The sequence below is a fragment of the Hemitrygon akajei genome, chromosome 24, assembly GCF_048418815.1.
Source record: "Hemitrygon akajei chromosome 24, sHemAka1.3, whole genome shotgun sequence".
Lineage (NCBI taxonomy): Eukaryota > Metazoa > Chordata > Chondrichthyes > Myliobatiformes > Dasyatidae > Hemitrygon > Hemitrygon akajei.
The window spans coordinates 1,353,356-1,370,124 of NC_133147.1; the positions used below are offsets into that span (position 1 = coordinate 1,353,356).

Sequence of the window (16,769 nt, forward strand, 5' to 3'; positions counted from 1 at the left end):
AGAGAAAGGTTGAACAAGATAGTCTTTATTCTTTGGAGTATAGAAGGTTGAGGGGGGACTTGATAGAGGTATTTAAAATTATGTGGGGGAGAGATAGAGTTGACGTGGATAGGCTTTTCCCATTGAGATTAGGGGAGGACATGAGTTGAGAGTTAGGGGAAAAACGTTTAAGGGTAGCACGAGGAGGAATTTCTTTACTCAGAGAGTGGTAGCTGTGTGGAACGAGCTTCCAGTGGAAGTGGTAGGGGTAGGTTCGATATTGTCATTTAATGTAAAATTGTATATGTATATGGACAGGAAAGGAATGGAGGGTTGTGGGTTGAGTGCCGTTCTGTGGGACTAGGTGAGAGTAAGTGTTCGGCACGGACTAGAAGGACCGAGATGGCCTGTTTCTGTGCTGTAATTGTTATATGGTTATATGGTATTCCTCTGTGGGGCATATCTATCCTGCGCCTTGGGAACTGTTTCCAGAACCATCAGACATTTCTGTTCTGCCGTCATCCCCACCATTATCCTCCTCCAGTCCATCTGGGCAAGGCCGAACTCATTCTGAAGTACCCCATTAAAATGATGAATTTACCCTTATTACGTTCCTTTTCCTACTTCCAATCTCAACTCCTCATCTTGGCTACTATTTGGAGGCCTTATAATGATTCCGATAAGTTTGTTTATGCCTGCAGTTTCTGAACTCCACCTACAAAGATTCCAAATTTGACACTAAGTCACCTCTTTCAAATGATTTAAATCTTTCTCCTACCAACGGAGCCACATCCCCGCCTATGCGTTTGCTGCCTGTCCTTTCGATCGAAATCATATCATTTGATGTTAAGCTCTTCTTTCAGTGACGACGCAGTGATGCGCACAACATCATATCGACCAGTCTCTAATTGGGCCACGAGTTGGTCCACCTCATTCTGAGTGCTGCACACATTTAAATACACGTTCGGTCCTTCACTCTTCTCATTTTAGAAGTTTCCCTCTGAGGTACAGGTTAACTCTGGATCAGTTACCCTTTTATGCGACTCCTGTAGCCTTGTGGTGACTACATTCTAGGTCCTATCGCATATTCACTTTCCCTAACAAGCCGGAAGTCATGGAGCTGCAGCTCCAGTGCCAGAACACGGTCTCTAAGGTCTTGCATCTGGATGCACCTGGTGGAGATGTGACCATGGTGGAGATCCCGGAAATCCTACAACTGACACCCAGAATAGAACCCTGGCCCTGCAGACATACCCCCTAATATCTAAAGAGTTAAATAAGAAAAAATATTATAAGTATGGAATGAACTTACCAGGAACCCATTGTCCCTTCTACAGCTTGAGGTCTGCAGAGCCCGTTCTATCATCTCCTTGCGCTTGAAAGCTTTCTTTCTTACCCTGAGGAGAATGTTAAAATTCGTTAGTGAATCAGTTGGATCTCCATCTATATGTTAACGGTTGAAAACCAGTCTATCGACAGATGAGCAGTTGCAACAGGCAGTAACAATAAATTGCTCATAGTTGGACTGGAATATTTCTGTGGGAGCAACGAAAGCGCAAGAGGTTAGCGGGACGGTATTACAGACTGAAGGGGCCTGCTCAGAGCTGCATTGTGAAATAAATAAAATAAATAAATAATAGAAAACATCTGTCGCCTGAGCGCTGTTAATTACAGATGCAGGCCGTTAAGCGAGAGTAAGGTTGTTGTGTTAAAATCAAAGTGGAATCGGCTTCTTTCACGAGCATCTGAACGTGACCTAATAAAATAATCAAAGCTAAACTGTTGGGCTCACAGACTCATCGAAACAAACGCCAGAACATTGAACAAGTTTATATTTAGAACGGGACGGAGTTAACATCAATAACTATTGCAGCAGAGAATGTTTCAATCAGGGGAAGTATATACAGAAATTGTCTCTGCTGAGCAATCACTACTATATCCAACAGGAGTAAATACATCAGTTGAGGTGAGGAACCAAATCTGCATGTAATACTCACGCTATGCTCCAGAAAGGACTCATACAATTCTAGTTAAACATCTAGAGGCCACCGTTTAATCAGACAAGCAGGTTATTTGGAACAACTCTTCAAAAACAAGAACTTACCAAGAGAATTGCTGGGATGCCTTTAGTTTATTTGGGACATCGTGCCGATAATTAGGCCAAAGCGTAGTGGTCACAATATCTCCCAAATAAGCGGAACCCAGTGCATTTGTATTTCTGCTCCAACTTTCTTGATTCAGAGAACAAATTATTTCTACCTATATTCTGACAGTACAATAAATCTGTTGGCTCTCTGTATGCTGTATAGGACAACAAAAGCCAATGGAACTTCACTGTGCCTCAGACTGAACATTCAACAAACCATTCAAAAATGTATTTTTCGACAGAATGTTCAGTATTTCTGCGTTGTATTCATAAGTGGGTATACTCTGTCTTCCACATTGTAAAATATAACCAGCCATGGTCTATGCCGGTCTATTTGTCAAAACAAAACTTCAGGAATCCCTTTTATATCCTCACAGCTACTCTCATTTCCACTTCCAATGCGAGCGATTAAATCCCTTTGGATTATTTTGAACTGATCTGAATCAGAACACCAACAAGTTCTCAAAAAGCAAAAAATTAAGAGTGAATAACGCTTCGCCAGTGACATCATAGAGTAACGCAGACGATGCCTCACAGCCTTCGGTACCGGGTTCGACCTCGAATTCCAGCGCTGGCTTTAGGCAATTTCAACACCCCAACACTGCTCCCATGCTTCAAATTTCCTCTCACATTTCATTTCAAAAGCTAGGGATGCTAATAAATCCCTCTCACTCGCATAGAAGTCTATTTATGAAAACGTGGAATAATGTCGATTCTGCAATTCGGCAAAAGGGGAAGGGGCGCAAACACTCACCAGCTCAGTCAGTGAAAATGGAAATGGTAAGAAGGCCGACATTTCAGATCAGATTCATTCCCATAGGGGCTGATGGAACTCCTGAGTGATTCTAGCATTTTCCATATACTCCTTTGCTGCGCATTATGTGCGATCTGCTTTTTCTGTTCCCTCACGTTTCTAACTGAGCGTCAGGCATACACTTTCTGAAGTATTCTGCTCCTTTTGTTGAGAGTGCACAATGCTAATTCCTGGTATTGGATTCTGAACGCAGTTCATCGTGTACTCACAAGATTGTGAGCACGTTGCAAAGTCACTTTCGTTCTAATAATATCATAAAACGACAAATAAAATATATTTCAAATCTCGTGGAAATCTAGATGTCACACAATACTTACATACGATATTGTCATTCGGTCCGAACTTAGCAGGCGGAGCTGCCCTGAAAGAAACACAGATTTACAATTCAACTTAATTTATTTGGCAAATACTGCAAAGATATTGAGGTGGGGGGAAAGAAATTGCAGGAGATCTATCTGGTTGATAAGTGACTGCGCAATTAGTGAGTTGTCCCCAACAGGACAGATGTGATTAAACGAGAATAAGGTGCAATTGTGAACGTTAGATGAAGAAAGGAAGTGCGGTGCATTTTACAGACGGTAAACGATTTAAGTACGTCACTCCTTGACGTGCCCGAGGTTACTCTGTGACTATGCTGCAAATGCATAGAACTAGAGTACAGATATTGTCCAGAGGAGCATGTTGGATGGGAAGAGCAAAAGTATGGCAGTCCCTGTCACAACACAGGTTTCACCACGGAGGAAGCTCCAGTTAGCCGCATACTGTTTACATTGTTTACTTGTGTCGTAAAAGTCGTCTATTATTTGCGAATTTATATGTGGCAATGTGTGATTTACATGTGATGTGCGTGTTACACTATATGTACTGCACTGTACACCTTGGTCCGGAGGAACATTGTTTCATTTGGCAGTATACATGTAGATGGTTGAAATGACAATAAAATTGAACTTGAACATGACTTGAATGAGGAAACCATTCGACGGCCAGAGGTGCACCATATCAGATCGAGGCAGGAAGTGCACGTGTAAAGACTGTGGTTTGCAAAGTGTAGCGAAAGGGAGAGTTCAGGTAGTATTGAGAGGAAAACGGGGAGTAAAATGAATTAACAAGTAAAGGTAGAAGTACACAAAGATCCCACAAAGGAGTGAAAACCAATAACAACTGGGAAGGCAAATATTGAAGATAATCAGCAAGGATTGATTATAAACCGTATCAGATCGATTGTGATAATGTGGTGAGTGTGCATGCGGACGAACGATCGTGCAGTCAATCGACTGGGTCTCCTATGTGCATGAAGTATCTTCATTTGGTTGCGGACATTCAAGTGTGCACGTCTTTCGTTTCAGCGAACATAGTTTGTGGATCTCATACCCTAAGCTGTGCGTCGTGTATCTTCACTGACATGAATCAGTAAAAAGGTTGAATCATACTGCTCCGTTGCTGCTGTTACGCCGCGGAAACATATCAAGAGGGGCTAGTGTGGAGCATGTAATATACTTGGAGAGATGCTTGGGGAGCTGGTACTGGGGACAATGATTAAACTGGAAATCATTTCCGTCATAATAACATCTCTACAATTGATACTCCAGAATATCAGGTAAAAGTGTTCTGAGATGATGATCAGAATTCTAATTCTTTCCCCAACATTTGAATATGAATGTTATATCCATTTAGTTCTGCAAAATTCATGATCTCACCTCAATACTCTGCGGCCTCTGCACTTCCCTGTAAATTATGAGGTGGTTCTAAACAGTTAAAAGCGATGCAATTAACAGCAATGTAGAGAACCGTATGCTTGCATGGACATTTGCAATTTCTGCTTCTTGGCACAGAATAACAAACTGACCAAATCCACAATTGCTTGGACAAAGTAAACATGACCCGTAAGGTGAAAATGAGGCTGAAATTAAAGCAACTAAGAAAAATAGACAAAAGTGTTAATACATGACATAGATACAGGAAGAGAGAGGGGGAGGCAAGGGGAAAAAGAGGGGGAGAAGGGGGGGGGGAGGAGGAGGGAGGACGGGGAGGCGGGGGAGGAGGGGGAGGGGGAGGAGGGGGAGGGGACAGGGGAGAGTGTGTGTGTGTGTGTGTGTGTGAGAGAGAAAGAGAAACAGAGAGTGATAGAGATTGAAAGAATATGTGTGCGTGTGTATGAGAGAGTGGGAGATAGAGGAGTGGAAAAAGTTGACAGAATGAGGAGTCCATGTGCGTGAGACAAAGTGTGTGTGTGTGTGTGTGTGTGTGTGTGTGTGTGTGTGTGTGTGTGTGTGTGTGTGTGTGTGTGTGTGTGTGTGTGTGTGTGTATGTGAATGTGTGAGTGTGAGTGTCCGTGTCTGATGGGTATATATAAAATAGTGAACTGACAAAGTCATAGATGCTCAAAATGAAAACACAGCTAAATTATGCATCTACCAGACATGGATTTGACAAGTATGGAAACCCGAGACTGTCAACTAAGGTGCCTTACTACAGATGGAATGATTTTGAGAGATATCGTTTTAAAATATGATGTCTGCATTTTGATAATATAATTACTGTGTAGCTAGGCATAATGCAAATGCAATCTATAAATTTGCTGATGATAGAACTATTGTTGGCAGCATTTCAGATCATGATGCAAGAGCGTACAGGAGCGAGATATACCAGTTAGTTGAGTTGAGATGTGTCGTAGCAGCAGCCTTTTACTGAACGTCAGCAAGACTAAAGAACTGATTGTAGACATCAGAAAGGTTAAGTTGAGTTTCCACAAACCAATCCTCATTGAGTGATCAGAAGTGGAGAGTGTGAACAACTTCAAATACTTGGGTATCAACATCTGAGGACCAAACTTGGATACAATATATCGGAGCAGCTAAATTTCACTCGGTCGTCTATATCACATATCCAAAAAGTAATATGGAGAATATTAATTGCCCAATAATAAAATGTAAAGTTTGGTAGAGCCAGTCCTCCATCTTTTTTTAATTTTTGCAATAAAAGTTTATTCACTCTAGAGCTTTTATTATTCCAAACATAAGACAAAAATCAGAGAACCTATTTTATAAAAAACATGTTTTTGGAACAAAAGAGGGAACTGCTTGAAATATATATAAAAACGTCGGTAGAAAACCCATTTTTATGGCATTTATTCGACTTATCAATGACATCGACATAGGAAACCATTTGGAAAGCGCCTGTTGAGTATATTCAACTAAAGGGAAGAAATTATACCTATATAGGTCTTTAAAGCTTTTTGTAATTTTGATACCAAGGTAAGTAAAATGGTTTTTGGCAATATTAAAAGGTATTTGATCATAATAATTAAAATAATTATTAATAGGATATAATTTACTTTTATGTAAATTAAGTTTATATCCAGAAAAAGTACCAAATTCCATAAATATAGATAACATAGAAGGAATAGATTTCTTAGGATTTGAAATGTAAACTAATAAATCATCTGCGTATAACGAAACTTTATGTAATTTATCCCCTCTCCTAATACCCTGCACAGAATTAGAATCCCTAAGAGCAATAGCAAGTAGTTCTATAGCCAAATTAAATAATAAAGGGCTAAGAGGACAGCCCTGACGGGTACCTCTATATAATCTAAGGTAAGGAGACTTTTGATTATTAGTTAGAACTGCAGCTACCGGGGCATGATAAATCAATTTAATCCAGGAAATAAATCCTGGACTAAAACTGAACCTCTTCAAAACCTGAAATAGATAAGGCTACTTGACCCTATCAAAGGCTTTCTCTGCATCCAAAGATACAATACATTCAGATTCTTTGGCTGAGGGGGAATAAATGATATTTAATAATCTTCGAATATTATAATGTCAATACCGATTTTTAATAAATCCTGTTTGATCGTTTGAGATAACATTAGGCAAGATACTCTCAAGCCTATTTACTAGAATCTTTGAGAGGATTTTAAAATGTACATTCAGTAAAGAAATAGGTCTGTAGGATACACATTCCAGTCAGTCTTTTCCTTTTTTTGAAATCAATGAAATCAGTGCTTCATAAAGTTTTAGGAAGGTTCCCAGAGGATGTAGAATCGGTGAACGTTTGATGAAGATGTGGTATAAGCATTTCATGAAAGGTCTTATAAAATTCGATAACCATCAGGTCCCGGAGCTTTACCTAATTGCATAGAGGATATAGCCTTGGCTATCTCCTCTTGTTTAATAGGTGCATCTAACATATCAGCATCTTGAATCAAAATTTGAGGCATGTTTAACCTTTGCAAAAATCTATTCATAGCAATATTACTATCAGAGAATTCAGATTTATAAAGATTAGAATAAAAGTCCATAAATATCTTATTAATTTCATACGGATCATAAGGACCAAGATCGCGTTTCATGATTACAGCTGGAGGAAAATTCAGTAGTGGGATTTTCGTTAGCTTCTTTATTAGGAGCTCCTCTTCCGTTTTCGCTCTCCAGAATAGGTAGACAAGCTCTTAACCATATTGTTAAAAATACTTTAAAAATTTGGTTTCAATTTCGTAGATTTTTTGAATTAAATGATTTTTTACTTTCTAGTAATATTTATTCTAATTTCTTTTTTAAACCATCAAATTTGGATAAGGCTTTTCTGACATGGAAAATTAAGGGAATAAAAACTTTTTTAGATTTGTTTTTACAAGACTGTTTAATGTCTTTTTCACAGTTAATGGATAAATATGATATCTCTAATACACATCTTTTCAGGTATTTACAGGTTAGGAATTTTTTACGTAATTTTTTTACCAAATTAACCCTTGACCTGCTCTTTAAATTTGGCTTATGTTATTTTTCAGTTTAAACCTTTTCAAAAAAGATTAATAGCTATCATTTATAAACAGTTAATGAATGCTCACACGCCGCCTAATGATAGGGTTAAACGCACCTGGGAAGTAGAACTTTAACATTCACTCTCAGATAACCAATGGAGTAAACTTTATTATTTAGTCAATAATTCATCTTTCTGCGCACGCCATATTTTAATTCAGATTAAGATATGTCCAAAGATAAATTGGCGCATATTTTTCCTAATATATGCCCTAATTGTGACAGATGTAACGCAAAAGTGGCTACTCTAACCCATATGTTTTGGTCACGTGTAAGTTTAAATAATTTTTGGAGGGATATGTTTGGAATATTATCTAAATTTTTAGATATGGATGTTCAACCTAATCCACTTACAGCAATTTTTGGGATTATTCCAGAGGAAGCAAGCAGAGGATGCTTCCGCCCAACATGTGATAGCTTTTTCAAATTTACTGGCTAGGAGAGCTATTTTGCTACACTGGAAGAATCTAACTCGCCCACTGTTTTCTATTGGCTCTCCTCCATTATGTCACGTCTAAGTTTGGAGAAAATTAGAAGCCGGACATTTGATGCATCCTTTGATTTTGAACAAGTCTGGCGACCCTTTATTCAATATTTTCACATGATTTAAATTATCTTTATTTATTTATTTTTCTTTATTCTCTTTGGAGAAAATCCTTATCCATAAAGGTTCGAAGATGACTGGAAGGATGTGTTTCATTTTCCCTTTCTTTTTTTAAAAGTTTATCCTGAATTGGACTGCCCAATCTTTCTTTTTCTTTCTCTTTTTTTTTGTTTCAGTTTAGTTAGTGGGGTTTTTCTTTCTTTATCAATAAAATTTCCAATCTTTTTTTACGATTGCTATGAGGAGTTGTAATTTCTTTCTGACCATTGTATATATAACAGCATAATATATTACCTATTTGATTTTGATATTATATACTTTGTTTTTACTATTTCTGTTTATATGTCTTTTATATTATCTACTTGTTAAACTCCTCTTTTGATTTGTATATTCTTTATTTGAAAATCAATAAAAAAGATTGAAAAATGACATGAAATTTCACTCGGAGTTTGAGGAGGTTTGGATTGTTAACTGAAACACTCGAAAACTTCTACAAATTAACCGTGGAGATCATTCTTACTGATTGCATAGCGGTCAGTAAGGGCGTGGGGTGGGGCTACTGCACACGTTTGAAGTAAGTTGCAGAAACTTATAAAATTAGTCAGTTCCATACTGGGTACTGCCTACCAACATCTTCAAGCAGTGGTGCTATCGGAAGGCGACGTGCATGATTAAGGACCCCCACTATCCAGGACATGCCTTCTGCTCATTGTACCCGACGGGGATGAGGTAGGGAAGCCTGAAAGAGCACACTCTGTAATTTAGCTTCATTCCTCTGCCGTCCGATTTCTAAATGTACGTTGACCACATGAACACTACCTCACCACGTTTCTATTTCTGTTTCTCTTTCGCGCACTATTCATTTTAACTTAACTATTTAGTAGAGACATACACGCACAAATGTGTGTTTTCTGCATTTTCTGTAATACAGTTTTTTCGCTATCATTATTTATCATATTTCATTGTACTGCTGCCATAAAGTTCCATGACGTACGCCGCTGATAATAAATCCGAGCCTGATTTTGAACGTCTGTCCTTAAATTGTCTATTCTTATGCTAAATCTCCTCATTATATTAAATATCCAGTAAATTCAAACTTTCGTATTTCGCATGGCCGTTCATTATCTTTTGCCAATTAGGGTCCACATTTAGGCAATTAGAGTTAGGCCGTTGCAAGAGGGATTAAAAAGAGGAAACTATCTTCCTCTTGCTTGCTGTACCGTTGGTGGTGTCGCCTACCTTTTTTCCAGCAGTAAACGCCCAATACTCGAAGCATTAAGATTAGGGTCACGACGGGGAAAACTGGAATCCACGGCAGAATCGACTTTACTAAAAAAGATAAATAGGCGAGGTTAGTTCAAGATAGCTGTTGCAGACATACGCTTTCGGCAAGAATGCAGAATTAAGTGAGACATCGATTGAAAAAAATCAGAATTGTCTGGATTCCTATCCGAGGTTGACTGTTGGTGCCGGTCTTTTCAGGATTCTGTAGTTTTTTAATAATATTCTGAAATATTTCACGTGCAGAAGATAAACTTCTACTTTTCGGGTCATAGTTCATTCCCAAAGGAGGCAAAATCACACATCATTTTATTACGGCTCACATGTGTCCAGTCATTTCTTTAATGAGTTTTTGTTTATGAAAAGGAAAATACGTTGAAACTCTTGGTAACGTGGTCTGGACGGCTGACATGCTTATCGGTATCAAGAACAATTGACATAAAAGTAACTTCGTTATTAATCCAGTAACGCCGCATTAGAAGGAAAGTGGATGAAACATGCGGACAGTCCAGCACAGATATTACGGATATCATGTTACATTATTTAAGCATCAGCGGTGAATAAACCCTTCAGGCACTTGCAGCCATACCGCCCAGCAACTCCGACACCCAGAGCCGTCAGAGCGTCGCACAAACTGCTGCGCTACTGTGACGGGAACAGGGAAAATAATGGTGAGGCTGGAGGGAAGTTGAAAAAGAGAGAAGGAGAGGAGAAGGGCAAGACAGCAGTACAGCTGCAGTTTGAAAGCAGTCGAACCCCACGAAGAGTTAATTTCCCAGCAAGTTGGACACCCATAAGTTCAAGAAGAAGCCAGAATATCCACGCAGATAGTTCAATGGAACTTTTGTCATTTATTGTGGGTGCCTGCGGTATGATTTGACTGATTTCAGTGGATCAGGTTAAGCCATTTACAAAAAACTGGAAGCTTTTTTTCGAATTTTCGCCTTCCTGGAAGCTAAAGTTTAGCTGCATGGCTGGTTTAAATAAACTTACCGTTTAAAGAGAGAAGCACAGGATTACTGGGCGCTGACGTTAGATACCTGTTTCCATCCAATAATTGATAGCCACACGTGTAATTTCCACTATTTCCTGGATCTACATTCTGGATGGTGAAAGTGGCGGATTTGTTCTGTGCATCTCGACTCTGGAGAACCGAGTCATTCAATCGAACGCCGTTCTTGTATAAGAAGAATGTTCCGACCGAGATCCCTTTCGTGGATGTGCAGTTAAACGTAACCTTTTTACCTTGAGCATCATAACCGGAGGCTAGTGATATGCTGGGTCTGGGCAGATCTATCAACGGAAGACAAAACGCAGAGAAGCCACATTTAAAATTGAAAGATCAAAGTATATTAAATATCAAATAATGTATATATTATACAACCTTGGGATTTGTATTTTAATATGGAGCCAGAAAACAAGAAATCCGAAAGATCCCATTAAAAATAAAAGACTGTCAACCATGCAATGGGCAGAGAGTGAACAAAAAGATCATGCAATCAATAACGGAAGCAAATAGCTGCGGCACACGACTATTTCGATAAACCTAGATATGAAAATATGATACAGTAGTAAAATGAGATCATTTGGAACATAAATCTACTCCGCCATTCCAGGTTTATTATCCCTCTCATCCTGATTCTCCTGGTTTCCACCACCATCTTTGACTACTATACTAATCAAGAAGCTATCATGTTCCGCTTTAAACATACCCAAATGACTTGGCCTCCACTGACGACTATGGAAATGAGTACCACAGCTTCATCACCCTCTGGAAGAAGAAATACCTTCTTATCTCTGTTCAATAGGACCATCCTTCTGCTACGAGGGTGTTCCCGCAGGTACAAAACTCTCCCAATTTGGGAATGTCCTCTCCACATCGATTCTGCGTAGGCCTTTCAAATTCAAAATCTTTCAATGAGACAGCACCCGCTCCATTCTTTAAACCTCCAGCCAGTGGGACCCAGAGGCTCAAACGCTGCGTATAAGTTAACACTTTGATTTGCTGAATCTGTCACGCGATACAGTATTGGAATATCTCCAATACCAGCAAATCATTTCTCATATTTGCCCTCCAGTCCCAGACTCCCCTGTCGTATGAAATATCATCAAATATAATTTACCAGGACATGCATGTGATTAAAAGGGGTTAAATATTATCGATTACAAAATTAAAAAAATCGGACTTAATTTGGCTTGTGATGCAGGAAAACGAAGATCAGGAGGACAGAAACACCTGAGCAGACAATTGCGGATGGCAATTAAACCAGACATTGAAGAATATTGGATTTAAATTCGGAACATCATGGACATTTAAATGAATACTCCATAAAGCAACTCCAGAACAGTGATAGAACCTTTTTAAAATTACTTTGAACAAACCAGGAAATTAACTCAAAGTGGCACTACCAGAAAATATAGAGGTTTGCCCCAAAAGCAGAGCAGAGAAGACTGGTTAACAACGAACAAAATCATTAGTGATAGACAAGCCACGGGGGGGGGGGGGGCGGGGGGGAGAGGAGAGAGTAAAACAGGAGACAACAGAAACAAAACACAACAGCTAACAGAGTAAACTTTAGGCTGAAAGAGTGAATATGAGGAACAACCGTTTGAAGCTGGATGGTTCACACACCCTACATTTTATCCTTCCTTCTTTGGCTATCCTAGTACCCTATTCCTGCTTATCCATTATATCCTATAAAAGTGCCTGTACCCCTCAAGAAAGCTAAAAGTACCCTGAGCTGTGCTTTCTCACTTATGTCCAGTAACCCTTTTAATGTGAATTTCTGCACACTCCAATTCCCTTAGATTAATTATCATCATCTCTCTCCGTATCCCATACTTCAGGCAACAAGTTCTACTGACTCCTCTCCCTGACGTTCCTCACACCATCCTGCATGGTGTTTCCTTATCTTTTTTAACGTTTTGTTTAGTGCACAGTGCCCCAGCCTTAACCTAATCCACACAGTTTCCTCTCTTCTGTATCCACTGCCTACCCCAATACCTGTAACACACTTTTGTATTTGATATAAATGCCCCCCTTCCCCTCTCTGTCCCATCTTTCTTGCCATAATTGGATGCTGTTTCCCCAGATTACACACTTAGTCTCTGCTTTACAGATACTAATGTGCACTTCTATATTTTCTTTCTTTAACGCCCTCTTTGCCAACTCAACCACCCGCTCATTCCCCTGCACCCCTAAATGAGCTGGAACCCATAGAAACTTTACCTGACATCCCTGATTTCAACTCTTCTGACTGACTGAAGAACTTCATAAAGTACATCTTGCCAGTTGTTTGAGTGAAAATACCTTAAAATCGGTGGAACTGACGATGATTCTGAGCATATCAACGTTGTGACTTGTCTAGACTTCTCCAACCATCGCAACGCAACCAACACTGCCAACATCTCCACTGTATACACCCCTAACTTATTAGATGTTCTTCTGCTGATTCCAATTTCTTTTGCTGGTACAGCCAGCCCAAACCCTGTCACTATTGTTTCAGGTTCCTTAGCACCATCCGTATAAATGTGAGTATAATGACTATATTTATCCATCACACGATAGTTAAATGCACTTACCAAATTAGTTTTATATTTTTTATTTACTTTTTACCTATAACAAATGCCCGTCTATGTCAGGCCATCCAACTTCCATGGAGCTACTTCCGGATAAACTACTAAAGGACTTATCTTTAGATCAAACACTGAATATTCTTTCGCAATATCATTCCCTACCCGACTAAAGTTATCCAATTGAAACCTCCCATTCTCCCAGCCTCCTGCAACACTCCTTTTGCAGGGTGAGAATCATGGTGCCCCTGCAAATTAGCCCAATTGTTTGCCATCATTTTCATCCTTCTTAGTTCCAAAGGCATTACTTTGAATTCTACCTGCAGGGCTGATAATGGTGATGTTTTAAAAGCCCCACTGCACATTCTCAAAGCCTGAGCCTGTGTCACATCTAGTTTCCCTATGAGAGACCTAGCTGCTCATCCGTATGCTATATTTCCATAGTCCAACACAGATCTTACTAAAGCCATATACATCCTCTTCAACTCTGAACAGCTTGCACCCATTCCCTACCAGTCAAACATCTCATCACATTTATAATTTCTTTACATTTCTCCTCAACTTTCCTGATATGGTCTGCCCATGTTATCCGTGAATCAAATATAACTCCCAGAAATTTAAATGATCCAACCCTTTCCAATTCAATCCCAGACATCCTTAACTTCTTCCCTACCTCAATTCCTTTCCTGGTGAAACATACAGTTTGAGTTTTTTTTCTAATGAAAATCTACATCCATAATCATAACCCCACTCCAGCACTTCATCCATTGCTCCTTGTAGCTTCCTGATTACATACTCCATGTTCCTACCTCTCTTCCAGAAGGCCACACCATCCAGAAATATTGACCTACCTATATTCACTGGTACCTCTGTGAAGACATCGTTGATCATAATGATGAAAAGTAACGGGCTATTCACACTATCTTGAGGTGTGCCATTTCCCACTATCTACTGATTTGACAATTCTGACCCAATCCGAACTTGAATTTTCCTACCAAACAAAAAATCTTTTATCCAATTAAAAACTCTCCCACCAACCCCCATCTTATGCAGTTTAATTAACAATCCTTCCTTCCACATCATGTCATGAACTTTTTCCATATCAAAAAACACTGCAACTACTGACTCTTTATTTGCCTGGACCTTTCTTATTTCAGTCTCTAACCTTATCATTGAGTCAGTGGAATTCTTTTGCTTCATAAAACCACTCTGATAACTTGCCAGCATTCCCCTCTTCTCAAGCTCATACGATAACCCTTCCGTTATCATCCTTTCCATTATCTTGCATATATTTGATGTTAATGCTATTGGCCTGTAGCTAGTGGGTGTTGATGGATCCTTGCTAGTTTTCATTATTGGAATTACTACCGCTTCTTTCCATGCACCTGGTAATCCTCCCCCCCCCCCTCCCACACTCTGTTGTAAAGATGCAGCAACTTCAAAAGCGCTCCTTCTCCTGGGTTGTTTAGCATAACATAGCACATCAGATCTTTCTCTGGGGAGGTTGGTTTCGATATATTTATTGCTCTCACAATATCTGCCAACGTAAATGGTTCATCAATTATATCGTCAGTTTCTTCCCTCCTGTTTGACACAGCTGGGTTTTGACTCATTGTTCTTTCCCTTCTCCATTCTTCAGACAAATTTTCTGAACTATGTATCTTTACAAACGACGTGGCCATGATCTCAGCCTTATCCCTACTGGAGACTGCTGTTTCCTTCTCAGATATCATTACAGGATATTCCCATTCCCTTCTATCTCCTCCCATCCACTTAATCATTCCCCACACCTCTCCCACAGGCGTCGTTCTTCATATTTTGTTTCAAAGCTCCTCTAACTTGCCCTTTTAGCTTGAAGGATAGTTCTTCTCATCACTGCCTGTATCTTCTGATATTGAATCAAGTACCACATATGATGGGTTCTTTTAACTAGTCTGAATGCTCTATTTCTGTTTTTTTTTAACAGCCTCACAACATTACACTGTCCACCATGGTACCAGTTTTCTATTCATCTTATTTTTACTCCTGGGTACAGATCCTTCTGCTGCCGTAATAACTGCTAAAATCACATGGCTGTTTAATTTATCTATATTTCCAGAAATGTCAATCCTAGTCAATGCTTCTTCACTCAACTTCTGGAACTTACTCCAATCTGCTTTTCCAAGCACCCACTTTGGGATTCCACCACCTGATCTTACACCCACTGAACACGAAACTGGGTAGTGATCGCTGCCTATTGTTGAAGCAGTCCAAACTCCCCAGTTACTAACTCCAGCCGAGGTATTAGACACTAATGTCATATCTAATACTGACTCAGTTCCTGTTGTTATGTTTATCCTTTTTCCTCTACCATCATTCATACACACATTCCTTTTCTTCCATCAAATCTTCAATTACCTTTCCATTTGAATCTGCACACCACACTGCTTTATATCTGTTTTGTCCTTGTATCCTTATTAGGCTATCCAAATTCAACCTGTTACATGAATTGTGTTAGTTAACTATATCGACTTCTTCCCCTCTCTCCCACACATCCATGAATACATATTCCTGATCATCCCCCTTTTCCAGTATCCTATAGGGTATAACTTGGTTGATTAATATAGCACAACGTCCTCCTCCCCCTAGATTTCTATTTTTCCATATTGTATATCCATATACCACAAAGTCTAAAGTTGGTTTCAACCAAATCTCCTGAATACACACTACATCCGGTTTTATAACCATTTCTTTAATAAACTGCTTAAATTCCTGGCTATTGGTCAGCAAGCTCCTTACATTCCATTGCAAAAGAATCACCATTATTGGTATTAACCAACCCATGACACTTCCTGGTTTGACTGATTAGTGAAGTTCTCCGTCACTTCTTCCCTTGTCAATTCTACTAACCCTAAATGGTTCATTGCTGGTTCGACAACCAAGTGAATTTTTTCACTCTTTGACTTTACCTCAGCCGTACTATTAATCACTCCTGCAATGAATGTTACTAGAGTCTTTTTGTCTACATAAATTCCGTCATTTGTTCTTTGTTGCATCTCTCGCATCCCTCTTGCTCCCTGTTCATTGGGAGCATTATTCTGTTCTCTTAACATTCTTACAGCATCTGCATAAGTGATCATTCTTTTCACTCTTATTGCTTGAATTTTATTCTCCCGTCTCAGAACCTCACAACCACTATATGCCGCATTATGAGCTCCTCCACAATTACAGCATTTTGGTTGCACTCCTGCTCCACTCTTTCCTTATTCATGATTACCTCCACATATAGCTCATCTCCTCTGCCTATTACAGTTTTTAGCTATGGGTTCAAGCCTTTGACAATTACAGCACCTCAATGGCTTTGACACATACACACTTAGTGGGTAACTCATGAAACCCAGGAACGCTTTCCCTGGCACTCTTTCTTCTTCAAATTCAATCAACACCGATTCACTTTCCTTGTTCAACTCCCTCCTTTGTTGTTTTCAGTCTTTGAACATTCATTACTTTTCTCCTTTGATATTCCTCTTCAACTCCTCCATATTTATACTCATTGGTACCCCCCCGTGA

At 39.4% G+C, this 16,769-nt stretch overlaps 2 protein-coding genes across 2 annotated transcripts in view; both read right to left on the bottom strand.

Moving 5' to 3' along the window:
* The window catches only part of LOC140715537 (cell adhesion molecule CEACAM5-like), an 89,705-nt gene extending 88,564 nt beyond the window's left edge, over positions 1-1,141 (bottom strand). Inside the window, exon 1 of the mRNA XM_073027891.1 lies at positions 1,082-1,141. Within this exon, the coding sequence (XP_072883992.1) occupies positions 1,082-1,141 (60 nt within the window). The remainder of the gene's footprint in view (positions 1-1,081) is intronic.
* The window catches only part of LOC140715538 (immunoglobulin superfamily member 1-like), a 68,918-nt gene that overhangs the window by 6,880 nt on the left and 45,269 nt on the right, over positions 1-16,769 (bottom strand). Inside the window, exons 11-14 of the mRNA XM_073027892.1 lie at positions 10,641-10,940; positions 9,606-9,695; positions 3,257-3,300; positions 1,292-1,376 (exon numbers count right to left, since the gene is read on the bottom strand). Coding sequence (XP_072883993.1) covers positions 1,311-1,376; positions 3,257-3,300; positions 9,606-9,695; positions 10,641-10,940 — 500 coding nt within the window. The 3' untranslated portion in view covers positions 1,292-1,310. The remainder of the gene's footprint in view (positions 1-1,291; positions 1,377-3,256; positions 3,301-9,605; positions 9,696-10,640; positions 10,941-16,769) is intronic.